The sequence below is a fragment of the Phoca vitulina genome, unplaced genomic scaffold, assembly GCF_004348235.1.
Source record: "Phoca vitulina isolate PV1807 unplaced genomic scaffold, GSC_HSeal_1.0 scaffold19, whole genome shotgun sequence".
NCBI classification, from domain to species: Eukaryota; Metazoa; Chordata; class Mammalia; order Carnivora; family Phocidae; genus Phoca; species Phoca vitulina.
In genome coordinates, this window is record NW_022589722.1 from 30,951,478 (window position 1) to 30,966,319 (window position 14,842).

The 14,842-nt window shown below is 43.7% G+C and overlaps 1 protein-coding gene across 1 annotated transcript in view; it reads left to right on the top strand.

The window, feature by feature from the left end:
- The window catches only part of ATXN10 (ataxin 10), a 163,632-nt gene that overhangs the window by 131,348 nt on the left and 17,442 nt on the right, over positions 1-14,842 (top strand). Inside the window, exon 10 of the mRNA XM_032416715.1 lies at positions 4,318-4,381. Within this exon, the coding sequence (XP_032272606.1) occupies positions 4,318-4,381 (64 nt within the window). The remainder of the gene's footprint in view (positions 1-4,317; positions 4,382-14,842) is intronic.

Genomic DNA, 14,842 nt, shown 5'->3' on the forward strand with positions numbered 1-14,842 from the left:
AGGCCTGCTGGTAGATGCGTGGCAGGTTATTGGAGGAGATGTGCGGCGTGAGGGTTGCGTTGGGAAGCTTTGAATATAATCTCACTTTGAATATAAAACCACTACCAGTTTGGCCCAAAAATTTCCTGCTGCTCTTTTCAAGCACATGAGCCCTTCCAGGTGCAGCCCTCTCTAGGGTTCTGACCTTCAGCGCCAGTGCTCCTCACACTACCTGTGCCGAAGAACTCCTCTTTTCCCCAAAGATATTTATAAATTTATTTTTATATATTTATATTTTTATTCCTCAATATGTTTATGAAATATAATACAAATGAATTACTAGAAAAATAAAAATTTTAAAAAGATCTGGAAGACTCAAACCTAGATGTTATTATAAGATTCAGGGGACATAACAGCATAACCCTGTTAAACCGTTAGCACAGTTTCTGACTTTTTCCTCTCCCGGTCTATTTTCACAGACTTCCGGTGGTCTCCAGGCCCCTTGGAATAGCACTTGTTAGTTAAGCGATCCTGGGGAGGGTACTTAGACTCATGAGCCACTTCCTTTATCAGTAAAATGGAGCCAATAATGCTCACCCTGGCCTCGCCAGAATGAAAGGAAACATGATGAAAGTGTTTGTCGTCGCCTCGTGTGTACTAGATGTCTGTTACATTCATTTCTCTTAGGTTTATTCTCTTCCTGTCTGCCTTTGTGAAACTGACGATGGTCGGCAGCAGTGACCCTGCTGCGGGTGTGTGCGTCGCATGCAGTGGGAGGTCCGCCGTCCTCCACTGGGACAGGTCCCCCACCGACGGTGGCTCGACTTAGGAATTTTCAACCTGACGATGGTGTGAAAGGGATAACTCGTTCCATAGAAATTGCACTTGGAATTTTGAGTGTGGATCTTTTCTCGGGCTAGTGATACGCAGTACAGCTTCCCATCGGCCGCCCCATCACAAGGGTCAGCGGCAGCTGATACGCGGACAGCCGTGTTGTACTCTTCAGCCTTTCTGTTTCTCACTCTCTGGACAGCAAATTGCATGAGATATTTAACACTTTATTATCATTTGATAATCGGCTTTGTGGCAGATGATTTTGTCCCACTGTAGGCTAATAATGTGAGCGTTCCAAGCACGCTTAAGGTCAGCCAGGCTAAGCTGCCATGCTCGGTAGGTTGGGTGTAGTAACGGTGGGTTCATTGGGACATAACCCCATTGTAAGTCGAGGAAGATCTGTAATTCATCCAGTACTGAGAATGCTCACCTCTGCTTGTCTTCACTAAGGCCTTTACAGTAAGCAGCTAGGAAGTTTTTTTTAGAAATTGAAAAATAGATCAGGAAATCTTGCTAATATTTATTCTAATTTGTAAGTGTAAAATTATCTTTTGGATTTGATACTTCTTTTTTATGCTGAAAATCTTAGTTCCTAATAACATTAATTACCCTTTGCTTTAAATATATAAAAGTTCAGAATGAATTAAGCTGAATGCCATTTGAAGATTTCTTTCTGAGCTTAGGATACGTCTCATCAGGGACCTAAAGTCAAATACTGTTTCAGTTCTGTGAAATAATTTTTCTTTGTTTTACATGTCATCAGATTAATCTGCTTCTGTTTTCTATTTTTATAACTTTAGTAAATTTAACTTTTTTTTGAGGCATAATTGACATACAGCATATTACCTTCAGTGTACAATATAATGATTCAATATTTGTGCGTATCGCGAAATAGTCACTGTAAGTCTAGTTAACATCCATTATAAATTTAATTTTAGAAAATTATATAAAACATATTCAGGATTCCAAAGTCAGAATTACATAAGCAGGTACATTAACAGAGGCCTTGCCTCTGTTCCTGTTTCTCGTGCCTCATTTCTCTCCTCATCCCCTATGGATAACCATTATTAGCTTTTTGTTTAACGCTTCATTGTGTCTTTTGGGAAATAGAAGCAAATTTGTATATTTCTCCTGATGCATGACAGAAAAGGTTCACAGATAAGCCCGTGCTGCACTTGGCTTTTTTCACTTACCATTCTATCCTGGCGATGCCCGCAGAGTAGTGCGTTAGGTCGCCCCCACTCCCTTTCACAGCTACCTACCTTGGTGTCTGTGCCATAGTTTATTCGACCAGCCTGTGTTGGTGAACATCTGAGTCGTTTCTGGGATCTTTGTGGTTATAAATTGTGCTGTACGCAACATGATTAGCTATCAGAGAAATGCAGGTCAAGACCACAATGACACAGCACTTCACACCCACGAGGATGGTTAAACAAGTATTGAGAAGGATGTGGAGCCATTGGAACCCTCGTGCATGAATAGAAAATGGTGCAGCACTTTGAAAAACGCTCCAGTGGTTCCCCAAAATGTTAAAGAGTCACCAAGACCAAACAATTTCCCCTCCAGATATACAGCCAGGAGAACTGAGTATACATATCCACTCAGAAACACGTACACGATGATCACAGCGGCTTTGTCATAATAGCCAGAAAGTTGAAACAACTCAAATGTCTGTCAGTGGATGGACGGATAAATAAAATGTGGTCTATCCAGACGGTGGAATATTATTTAGCCGTAAAAAGGAATGAGGTGCTGTTACATGCTGGAGTGTGGATGGACCTGAAAGTGTTACGCTAACTGAAAGAAGAGGCCACATATCAAAAGGTCCCATTTATACGAAACGTCCAGAATAGGCAAATCCATAGACAGATCAGTGGTTGCCAAGGCGTGGGCCGAGGAAGAAATGAGAAATGACTGATAGGTATGGAGTTTCTTTCTGGGGATAATAAATGTGTCCTAAAACTAGGTAGTGGTGATGGTCGCACAACTGTGTGAATAAACTAAAATCCACTGAATTGTATGCTTTAAGAGGGTGAGCATCATCGTGTGTGAATTGAATCTCAAACATAAAAATAGAAAGTGTGCTGCAGTGAATAACGTGTGCAAACATAACTTCGTGTGACTGTGCTGTTTGAGGTGCTGTCCTGGGGCTGGGATGACTGGGTCAGAGAGTAGTACCCCGTGTGAGTCCGCTTCACCCCAAGCAGCCCCTCCGCGGGGGCTATGCCGTCTGTGCTCTCCAGCAGTGTGTGAGGACACCTGGCTCCCCGTCGCCCGCTCCTTTGCCACACTGTTGGGTGGGAAGGGTGTCTCAGTGTGCTAGCCGTTTGCAGGGTGGAACACATTCCGATGTCCGTGGTCCATCTGCATTTCTTTGTTTCGGTGCCATTTCTGTTCATATATTGGATCCATTGTTTTCTACTGGATTGCTGGCCTTTTCTCAGTTTTTAAAAGTTCTTTATATTTAAAATATGAACCTTTTGCCTGTGATACCTTACAAATAATTTTCCCAGTTTCTGTTTGCCTTTTTAAAAAATGTAGTCCAACTTTTAAAACCTTTCTCCTATTGCTTCAGGATTGCGAATCATAGTTTGAAAAGCTTTTCCTACTCTTAACATAGAAAAACAATCTACTTACTAGTACTACTAAACTGTAATAAACTCAGCTCCATTTGGAGTTTATCCTGGTGAACAGTATTGGGAAGAGATCCACTTTATCCTTTTTTATATGGCTATCCAGTTGCGCCAGCATTTTTGAGGAAGGGTGGAAGGAGAAATAATGTATCCCTTTTTGTTTATATGCCTGTTTTTAAATATTTCTGGGTTGGTGTGGGTGTTTTAGATACAGGTTTCCCCCGATAACCAAAAGTAGAGAGTTCCTCTGAAGCCTTATAAGCTGAGAGAGCAGAAGGCAAAGAAACAATTACCCTTAATTTACATGGAAAAATTTTTGAGCATTTTCAGTCCCCAAAAATAACCTACCAAATCCTACCAAATAACACATAGAGCCTAAAGTAACACTAACGTGTCGTAAAAGCAGGAAGGATACAATAAGTACGCAGCCTGTGTAAAGTAGAAATCATGTATGTACAGCAGAGTGTAAGTTAGCGGAAGGAGGTGGACGGCGTGCACACCGGAAGACTCCGAGGTGGTGACTACAGGTGTTGGGCTGAGTCGTCGGAGGTTGGGGTGATGGGAGGTATAGGAGACCGGGCTGTGGCAGGGGGAGGAGGAGGGTCACCTGTTAACTGACATCTCATCGTCATCTGAATCCACTGGGGCAGGCCGGTCACTAATGTGTAACCTCCGGTGTCTGCCTGCCCTCGCTGTCGAAGGTCACGTTTAGAACTCTGCTGTGGTTGATGGGGCAGACTTGAAATACAACAGAATGCTATTCTGTTGTAGCAATGAGTAAGGAAATAGAAAGGAGAAGCAAATCCTCTATATCTCCAATGTGACCCAAGCTTTTCTCAGTGTATAAATTTGCCTTTTCCTTTCTCTGCAGGTCAGCGAGCTGGACGGCATCCCCTTGATCCTGGACAGCTGCAGCATTGACGACAGTAACCCCTGTATCCTTGCACGGGAGGCATGAGCATCCGTCCGCAGTCAGGACGGCACATTTCCCTCTCCTGGGGTTCCCTGGGTGTGGGGCCGCTGGCTTTCTTGTGTGCTCGTTCCTCAGAACTAAGCCACTTTCTCAAAGTTCGGGAGCTGCAATATCACTCTTGCAGTCTATGCGGGGTAGTGAGCTGGAGTGTTCAAGGTGGGGGGCATTCTAAACCAGCCTTCTCCTCACTAGTGCTTTAAAACTCTGGGGGGAGAGCATTCATCCACGGTCCCCGTGTGTGCGGCAGGGCACCGATGTCACCTTTCCAAACTCTGTGTGTTCCTTGGGGTAAATATGAAGAATTTCGGGGTTCTTTTGTTTTTTTGTTTTTGTTTTTGTTCTGCTCTAGACAGTCTAAGTATCCAGTCCTTTGGGAAGAACCATCTTAGCCATGGTTTAGTGACAGAGGGACATGAGGGGCACTCAGAGGCCCCAGGAATGGGGAGAAACATTTCAGTGGCACCAAGTACGCATTTTGGACGGGTTCTGTCCTGTGATCCTCTTTATTGAAGCTGGGGGCTCCAGTTCTTGCCTTTGCCTGGGTGACCACCCTTGTTGGAGGGCATACGGGGAACCTACTTACTCCATCACGTCACCTTAGTGACACTGTAGGAAACGGATCTAGAACAGTGATGAGGAGCTCAGCCTGTTCAGGTTTGAGAGGTACTCTGTGTAAGTTCAGGACTTCCTGGTGAGAGCCGGACTCAGTCCAGTCTCTCGCCCTGGCCTTTGCGTGCCCTTGTGTCAGTTGCACATGTTTGGGGAGGGGGATGAATAAGGACATGGAGAGTGTAACCCCGAGAGACAGTGAGTAGCCCAGCCTAGGACTGAGAAGATGGGGGAGGGGGGCATTTAACGAACACCCCCACTGTGGTTTCTGTGAAGAAGAGAAAAGGAGCTGATGAAAATCGTGTATTTGAAGTACGTAGATGGAGACATGCTATTACTATGCCAAAGATACCGTCATTTGTCTGATTAGCAATAGAAGAAACTCTGATTTTAAAGAGCACAACAGTTTATAAGCTCAGTCAGGAAAAGACAAACAGCCTCAGAAGACTCTTCTTTGAGGTAAAACGGAGTTGGCTCACTGCATCACATTATAATCAAGCACGACAGGCTCTGCGCCTCACAGAGCTTTGAAATTTGTTTTAGCTCCAGAAAAAGAAAGGAAAAAGAAAAAAGTAAAGCTTTCGGTCGCAGGAAAGCAGTACAAGAAAGCTCGAGCGCAGTTAGAGTTGGTGCGCTTCCTGATGAAAAAGATGAATTATTATGAAAAAAGAAATTCACGCAGGGTCTCGTATACCCCGAGTTGACCTCCTAGTGAACGAAGGTTTTGGTCACTAGTCCTCGGCTCCGACAGGCTCTTGCACACAGCATGTTGTGGCTGAACAGACGTGCCACCTGTGGTTCACACTTCCGGGCTCTTTGGCCTCCTCCTTGCCAGGCCTCGATCTGTTCCTTCCCTCCTTCTTTCCAGAAACATTCCCTGAATCCTTCCTGTGTGTTTTTGCACATCACCTTATTTAATCCTGCCGGCTTCACGAAGCAGGTACCGTCGTCATCGTCAGCCCGATCTTGTAGATGAGGACGTACACCGGGAGAGTCTCAGCGGCTCATCCTAAGATCAGACCCAGAATGTAAGCTTGGTGTGTGCCTGGTTCTCAGCCGCGTTCCTGTCCTGCCTCCTCATGAGTCACAGGGAGGGGACAGAACACGGCCGGGGAAACCACAGTAACCTGTTCATGTAGAAGAGAAATCATTCAACATGTATATGGATAATCTGTATAGATAACTAGCTTTTACAGTGATAATTAATGAAGACTTGCAAGACCCCAGAATATTCTTAAAATTGTCAAGAAAAGTTAAAATATTACGTAGTTTAGTATTATGCATATTCATTAATTCTTTGGAGTTTTATTTATTAAAGCCTACCACATTGTAAAGGCCTATAAATTTTAGGCATAAAAAGATATGAGATAACATACCAAAATCTCAGAGCAAAGGGAAAATGATGGTTGGGGTGGTCAGAAATGAAGAAGCACTAGAGCCTAGGGAATCAGTCTTTAGATGTGAGCCATAAATTAGAACCTGGCTTCCTAGTAGCCAGAGCAAAAGGGACATGATTCAGATTACAGAATAAAACCGCACCAGGGCGCCTTCCATGCTGTTCCTCTGCTCTCGCCCACAGGCAAGTTTGCCGGAGAATTCTCTAACTACCCTGACTTCTCCTCCTGACCTCCCATTCACTCTCTCCCACCCATTCTTAGGTTTTTTCCTTTCTTATATTTTCTGTTCATCAAAATAATACATCTTTTTTTAAAATGCCAAAAGGTGTTGAACGAGGGAATGAGGTCTCTGGCTCCACTCTCTACACTTTTAGTTGACTCTGAGCTCGCTTTTCTAGCAGTTGTTCTTGTACGTCTCAGTAATACACTTTGCTGTTTGCTATTTCTTGGTATGTATATCAGATTCTGATAAATCTATTTATTATGACATGAGGATTTACTCTTGTATACCACCTGCACTCCTCCCTCATGCCACCATAGGAAAGACTACAGATCTCGTTTATTACCTGCCTGACTAAAAAGGCTGAGCATCTTCTAACATGTTTATTTGCCATTTGGATTTTGTGTGTGTGTGTGTGTGTGTGTGTGTGTGTACATAAAACTTGCTTGATCAAACCTTTTGCCCATGTTTTCATTGGGTTTTCTCTCTATAATTTATTTGTAATAGATCTTTGTATATTCTAAATAGAAGTTCTTAGTCAACTGCATGTTTGCTAATGTTTTCTTTCTCCCATTCTGTGACTTATCTTGTCATTCTCTTTATAGTTTATTTTAATTAACAGAAATTCTTAACTTTCAGTCAAATTTGTCACTTTTACTTTCTGGTTAGTTCTTTGGGTATGTATCTTGTTAAAGAAATATTTTCCAACCATGAGGTCGTGATGATAATCTATATTATCTTCTGAATACTTGATGGTTTTACCTTCTGTATTTAGGTCTGTAATTCACTTAGAGTTGATTTTTGTGTATGGTGTGAATTAGGGGTCTATTTTTATATTTTTCTGTATGGATACACAATTGTCACAGCCCAGTTACTGAAAAGAACGTGCATTATTAGTTATAGTGCCATCTTTATCATAAGTATCCAAATATGTGTGGGTCTGTATTTGGATTCTGTTTTCTTTTCCATTGATCTCTTTGTCCCTACACCAATATCATATTCTTTAAGTATCACTTTCTAACATGCCTCAATATTAGTTGAGTCAATCCTTCCAACTTGTCTCTTCTTTTTTAAGAATGTTACGGCTATTTTTGATCATTTGTATTTTAACATAAAAGTTTTAGAATCAGCTTGTCAAATTCCACACATTTTGTACTTGTGTTCACGTGCACATACATAGAGGTACACACATGAAATCAACCAACAGAAACAGTTTAACCAACAAAAATGATTTAAATCCTTGCATATTGAGTTATTCATTGAAATTGCATTGAACTAAAATAAATTTGGTGAGAATTGACATCTAAACAATACTGTCTTCTTTTGGTTGGTATTTACGTGGTATTACATTTTCAACCCTTTTATTTTCAACTTCTCTGTATCAGAGTTGTTTCTTGTAAACAGCATGTAGTTGGGTTTTTTCTTTAATCTAGTTTGACAATCTCTGCCTTTTAGCTATTGCATTTAGCCCATTTATATTTAATACAATTACTGATCTATTTATATTGAAGCCTCTCTATATGTCCTTCCTATTTTATTTTCTTTTTCTCTCTTTCTTTCTTTCTTTTAGATTAATTATTTTGTATAATTCAGTTTTTATCTTTTTCTAGTTTAAATGTTCTTTATTCTTTTTTCTGTTCTGTTAATACCGGGAAGATTACAACATGCATCATTAACTAAGGAAAGTCTGATGTTTCTCAAACCTTTACCCCCTTCCCAGGACCATTTAGTGGCCCCCAACTTACATGCTGTTGTTGTTACACACTTTAATTCCATTTTCAAACCCCATAATGTCAGTGTTCATTTAGATCTATCCACATATTTACTACTTTTCCTGCCCTTCACTCCTTGTATCTCTGTTTGTCCAGCTGGGATCATCTTCCTTCTGCCTGAAATCTTTAGAATTTCCTTTAAAGTGGGGCTGTTGGTGAGGAAGTAGATGAATTTGTTTGAAAATGTATGCCTGAGGGGCACCTGGGTGGCTCAGTCGTTAAGCGTCTGCCTTCGGCTTAGGTCATGATCCCGGGGTCCTGGGATCGAGCCCCGCATTGGGCTCCCTGCTCCGCGGGAAGCCTGCTTCTCCCTCTCCCACTCCCCCTGCTTGTGTTCCCTCTCTCGCTGTCTCTCTCTCTGTCAAATAAATAAATAAAATCTAAAAAAAAAAAAGAAAATGTATGCCTGATACCACCATTTTATTGGGAGAGCTGCAGGACCTCTACATTTTAATGTGTATACTTTCACTTCATTACATTATTTCCAGCATGGTATCTGTTATCCTCCATGCCAGAGTATCTCTGTTTTATCCTGTCATTGATTAATGAATCTTCCAGTCTTCTGTTGAGGTAAAGAAAGGGGATCTAGGGATACACCTATGTTTTAACTTTGCAAACAGGCCTTCTTTTTTACCTCCCATTAGAGAGGTACATGTGGGCACCAACATCTAAGCTTTGGGGGATCTGCAGGGCAGAATGTTTCTCTCATTGCCAGTTTAGGGGCAACTTTCTTGGGTTTGCTAAATTACACAACCGTAAGCCATGGCCCTGTTACTTCTTTTCTGTCTGCCTTTTAGCGTCTGAAATTTTTTCTGTGGTTGAAGGTTTGTGTCTTTAAAAAATCCAGTAGGTCTTCAAAAGGGCATGTAGGTAGGTGAAGGGGCTCATAAGCTTCATCATTTGCTTACTGTCGGCAGTCATCACCGTGTTGCCAGAATCAGTGGTACTTTGTTGTTCTCGTCGTGTTAAAACTCAGTTCTAAAGAATTAATCACTTCCTCCTTAACATAACTGCTTCTTTCTTGTCTTTCATGATAGTACCTTCTATAGGTTTTCTTCGGGTCTTTCTGGATCCTTCTTCTGTGAGTCCTTTGTTGCCTCCTCTTCTGCACAGCTCTTAAATGTCGGAGCACTCCTGGACATTGTGGAGCTCAGGAGTGCTCGCCTCACTCTGCATCTTCTCCCTAAGGAATCCCACCCATTTATTCTTTAAATTCATTTCGTGTTTGTTGAATACCTTTTATGTGCGAGACACTCTCTGGGCCCACAGAATGACAGGGAATCCTGTAAGAAGGCTATTGCAGTCATCCAGGCAAGCGGTGATAGTGGCTTGGACCAGTCTATTACCGTGGAGATGGTGACATGGACTTGTATTGTGGGTATCTCATGGCTTTAAAGATCTCTTTTCCTGTGGCTCCCAAATTCAGTCTCTAGACAGAGCTCTCTTCTGCTTCTCAGACAAGTTTCTAACACCCTGTGTTAACATTTGCTTGTATGTCTTACCGACGCTCCAAACCTAGCATGTCTAAAGCTGAACTATTACTATCCCCGTAAAACCATCCCCTCTCTTTCTCAGTGCTTGGGGGAGTATCTCCATCCATCCAGTTGCTCAGGTCAGAAATCTGGTAGCCATGCGTGATGCTGTTTCTTTTTATTCTCCTGCCCCTAAGGTGTCACCACATCTTACTGATTCTCTCTCTGGAACATGTCCCAGGTCCATCCACTTTTCATCCATCTCCTTCCCACCACCCCGTGCACACTCTCGTCACCCTGGCTTGGGTCAGCCGTAGCTTCCCAATTCCTATTCCCCTCCTTCCCTTGGGGTGTTCAGCAGATAAGGATTCCCCATCCATTCAGTGCAATCTTTTAAAACCAGAACAGGATCCTTCCTCTCTGTCTCTCCTGACTCTCCCTGCCCCCACACCATCTCTCACAAATATGCCCCATTTACAGAATCTCCAGGACTGCCCATTGTGCGTAGAGTAACCCAGAGTCTCCAGCATATCCTGAAAGGCCCCGTATGACCCTGCCCCTGCCTGCCTCCCATTTTTATCCAGAGCTGTTCCTTCCCTCCTGCAGCATCCCCTAGACACACTTTCCTTTTTTGTTTCTCAGATGTACCTGATTGTCACCTCAGGCAGTCACCCACACTGACCTCTCACCTGAACTACCCTCCCCTGGTCCGGTCCTCCTCGCGCTGCCTGCCCAGCTCCCTCGGTCCTGTCCTCAGCCAAGTGTCCCTGGAGCCCAGGGAGGTTAGGTCACCCCTCCTAGAACCTGCTTTGTCAGCTTATCACAGTCTGTCGTTAAATATTTGTGCATTTACATCTCCGTTACCCTGGGCCAAGTTCTCTGAGGGCAGGGACCATTTTTGTTTTTCACCTCGGTATAATATGCCGCCGTCTGGCACATAGTAAACATCTAATAAATACTTCCTGGGTGGGTAGATAAATGAGTAAAACAGTGAGCAGATAGCAGCCCAGTGAGGGTGTGTGTGGTTTATGTGTGTGGTTTATTGGTGGGAGTAGGGGTAGTTTGAAGCACAAGAGAAATCTCTCCCATGGGTTCTATGGTTCTTTTGTGAATTAAGTAAGCTTGGTTCGGCAGTGATATTATTTCAGATTTGTTTCATTTCACCCCTTCTAATTAACACCAGCCAAGTTTTAATTGAACTTTGATTTCAGTATTTTGTGTCAAAAAGCAATATATCTTTTGGAGTATGCTTAGACCGGGAATCATGCTGATGTTAACTGTCAGTTAATAAAAATCCCCCCACACTCCAATCACTCTGGGTCAGCTGGTCATGCCCACGTACTATGTAAGCATCCTCCTTGGGGTCGGGATGAAGGCATGTGACACCTGTGGGGGACAGGCCTCGTTCCCCAGGGGAAGTCTGCGGTTGGGACCCTATGAGACCTCCACTTTCTTGGCCACCCTTGGGGATTAGGCACTTCAGGCTGGCTGTCCTGTCAGAGCAAACTAGGGCTGACCCCCACCCCCACAGGCTAGGAACCTAGGACCGAGGCTCCATTTCTTAGAGGTCGATTCTGGAGGCCAGCGGGGATTTCCAGGTTCGGGGAAAAGACAACATGTCGAAAGGGTGCTTAGCGGGGAAGGACTGCCCCCCACTCACTGCTGCTGCTCCGGGGGCCACAAGCCCAGCCAGGGCCCAGCTGTTCACTCGCCCGCTCGCTTGTGGGTCACCCACGGTAATGACACGGTGGCAGATGCCGTCGGAAACTCCCAGCTCTTCTGCCACAGAGTCAGTTTCTTATTTGTCAGTTCATTGTGGCAAGTGGGATTTTGTGTTGTTGTTTCAAATAGAAACCGCTGAGCTTTATTTGAAATGTTTTTCTTTCATTCTTTTTTGATCTGTGTTTTCATCATTTGTCCTTGATGTGGGTTTTTTTGTTTTGTTTTGTTTTTATTGGAGGGGGAGGGGACAGGCACAGAATGAGAGTCCAAACAGGATTTTTTTTTTAATCTGTTCTTTTCTCTCTTTCTTCCCCTCCTTTCTCTCTTTTCCTTTTTATTTTTTTATGTTTTTTATTTTCAGCTATGTTTTTTATTTTCAGCATGGAGACATCTCATTTGTAAATTTTACTTGCGTATAGAAATGTAGCAGTTTACGGGAATGATAAGCAGACGGTGTTTTCCCCAGTGACCCTGTGTTGAGGAAGCGTGGCATGTGACAGGAGCAGTGGCCCTGGGGCCTGACACACCTAGGTTCTGCCTCTTGTTACCTTGTAAGCACTTCATTTGCCCTCTGTGAGTTTTAGCTTCTTTGCTTATAAAATGGGCCCAGCCCCCACAGGGTCATCATGTTTGTAAAGTGCCCAGCATATAGTTTTTCAATAAATAGATGTTCTCGTACAAACACCCTATTATAGCTGTTAATTCCTATGAGAAAGGTGAATTTTCATGTACGATTGCACTTGAATCAGTGGTAGGACTCAAATAATCATGATAATAAAAGTCCTATCACAGAACAGAGTAGGGAATCCAGAAACAGGTTCCTGCATACACAACAGAGCCCACTGCAGCTCATCCAGAAAAGGATGGTCTTTTCCATAAATGGAGTTAGACTAATTCAGTGTCCATAAGGGGGAAAAAATAACCAACTACCCACCTCACACTGTTCACACACATTAACTCAAGATGAATCAGACCTCCGTGTGAAAGGTAAACTAGGAGTCCCCAGAGGGCATCATAGGAGAGCAAAGTGGTTATTAGGTTGGGGTAGACAAAGATTTCTTAAACAAGACATAAAAATTGTAACCCAGGACCACGTACTCTAAGAGAAAGACTTGGAAAAGAGATTTGCGTTACGGATATCTCCCAGAGGACTCCTGTCCATAGTATGTAAAGGGCTTCTATAAAAGGTAGTTCAGGTTTTAAAAGTAGAAGACTCATGGCATTTCAGGAAAGATGAAATCCAGATGACCAGTAAACTTGTGGAAAGAGGTCGACATTGCCAGTCGTCAGGGAAATGTGAATTTAACCCACAATGAGAAACCCGCCAGAATGGCTAATATAAAGGGCCGACAGTATCGAGTGATGGCGAGGGTGTGGAGCAAGCTGATGAGGATGGAAGTTGGAATAACCCCTTTGGAAGACTTTCTGGCAGTCTGCTGACACCAGACCCACACACCTGCCCTGTGAGCCGGTTTTCCACTCCAGCACATCCCTGAGAGAAGTGCACACGAGTGTCTGTCAGCAGGTGTGCAAGAACGTGCATAGTAGCATGATTTATGATGGCCCCAAGGTCGAGACGTCCCAGATACTCCTCAGTAGTAGAATGGATTAAAAAAACTGCGTGAATTCTTTCCCTCTAGAAAAACTTCTCCTGGGTGGGATCTGTGTCATCTTGCTTCTGCACCCTGACTGCACCCACGTTCGGAGCAGTGAGCGGCTAGGAAAGCTTTCCCTTCCTCTGGAGGGAAAGAACTATGTTCTCTTTTTTCTCAGTCCTCGGTATTAAAAAGCTGATGAACATTCAGTGATGATTTGTTCAGTTGTTGAGCTGACAAACACTAGAAAAACTCTTCATGCTGCTTTAGTTTAAAAAGGTAAACTTTTTTCCCCAGTGATTTAATTTGGTTTTTTAAAGCCTGATTGATTCTCTTACCCCTCACCTAGTGTGTTTGAAGATGTGCAAACCAAATATTTCTCCCCAAGCAGAGCAAACAAGTGCACACACACAGGCTCGCAGGTTAGCAGAGGCCTCCCTGGGGCCCTGGGAGTGAGCCGAGCCCGGGGCTCAGGATTGGACAATGTGCTGGTGCCGCTCCCAGGCTGCTGAGAGTGTAACATGCCACCAGCACCCCCCCAACACACACACACACACACACACACACACACACGGATGCATCTAAATGGAACCATTCAAAGTGAAAGAGGGAAGAAGTCCTGTTTATGTGGCTTCTATGGTATCCTAGCAACCAGTTCCCCAGGGCCTGGAGCTGATGACCGGAGGAGTCCCTACACGGTTATGAATGAGGCTTTCACAAAAGTGGGCCGTTTCCTCGTTCAGGTGTCTTGGCAAATAGACAATTTTAAAATGAGACTCAACAGGTCAAATTGTACTCCCTCAGATCGTGTCTGCTTAGCTTCTAGTTATGTGCTTCTAGTTTCCTTCCATCTCTAAAACCAGAGGCTAGAAATGACAAGTATTGTCAGCACACGGATTCTGCGTCTAGCGGGCCGAGGAGCGGCACGGTGGTTCCACCTGCCTGTCCTCGGGTTTTGTCTTGCTAAGCCTGGTTTGCTCTGCTCTTCCCCCATCTCTGAGGCCAGGGTGCGTCAGGGGCTGCTGTATCTCGTTGACTTGCACTAAGAGCGAGATGACTTGAGGTTTATCCTCACTGAAGTTAGGAAATGGGAGTCCGTCTTTCCCTGTGGTGAGGTGCCGAGTGTGGACCATGTTCCCTGCAGGCAGCCCCCTCCCCCTTGGACGCACTCACCCTGGGCAAGGACCCGGGCAGGGCCGCCACCACCACACGAGAAGCAATGGCCTAGGAAGCCACCTCCCTGGCCTATCACATCGGCCACCTGGCTTTGAGATGACACAGTGTTTTCTTAATTATACCTCTCAGTAGTTACTATTAATGTTTTAAGTGACACCACATAAAATTCATTTGAAACCAGAAACAAAACTTTATACAGATATTTATTACTATTAATTCTTAACCTGAGGGATCCTGCACCTTGTGGCTGATTGATTTAACAGTGCCGTCCGATGAGTGTAACTTTAGAGAAAGAATGTCCCTGGGAATACATAGTAGACATTCTCACTTCAATAATTCCTCCTTACTAGTCTTCCATGGTGGTTGTGAATTTGCTAGCCTACGAAGGTATTTTTAATTTTGAAACGACATGAAATAATTTTTTATATCATTTTTTTCCTGTTTTTTTTTTTTTTTTTAA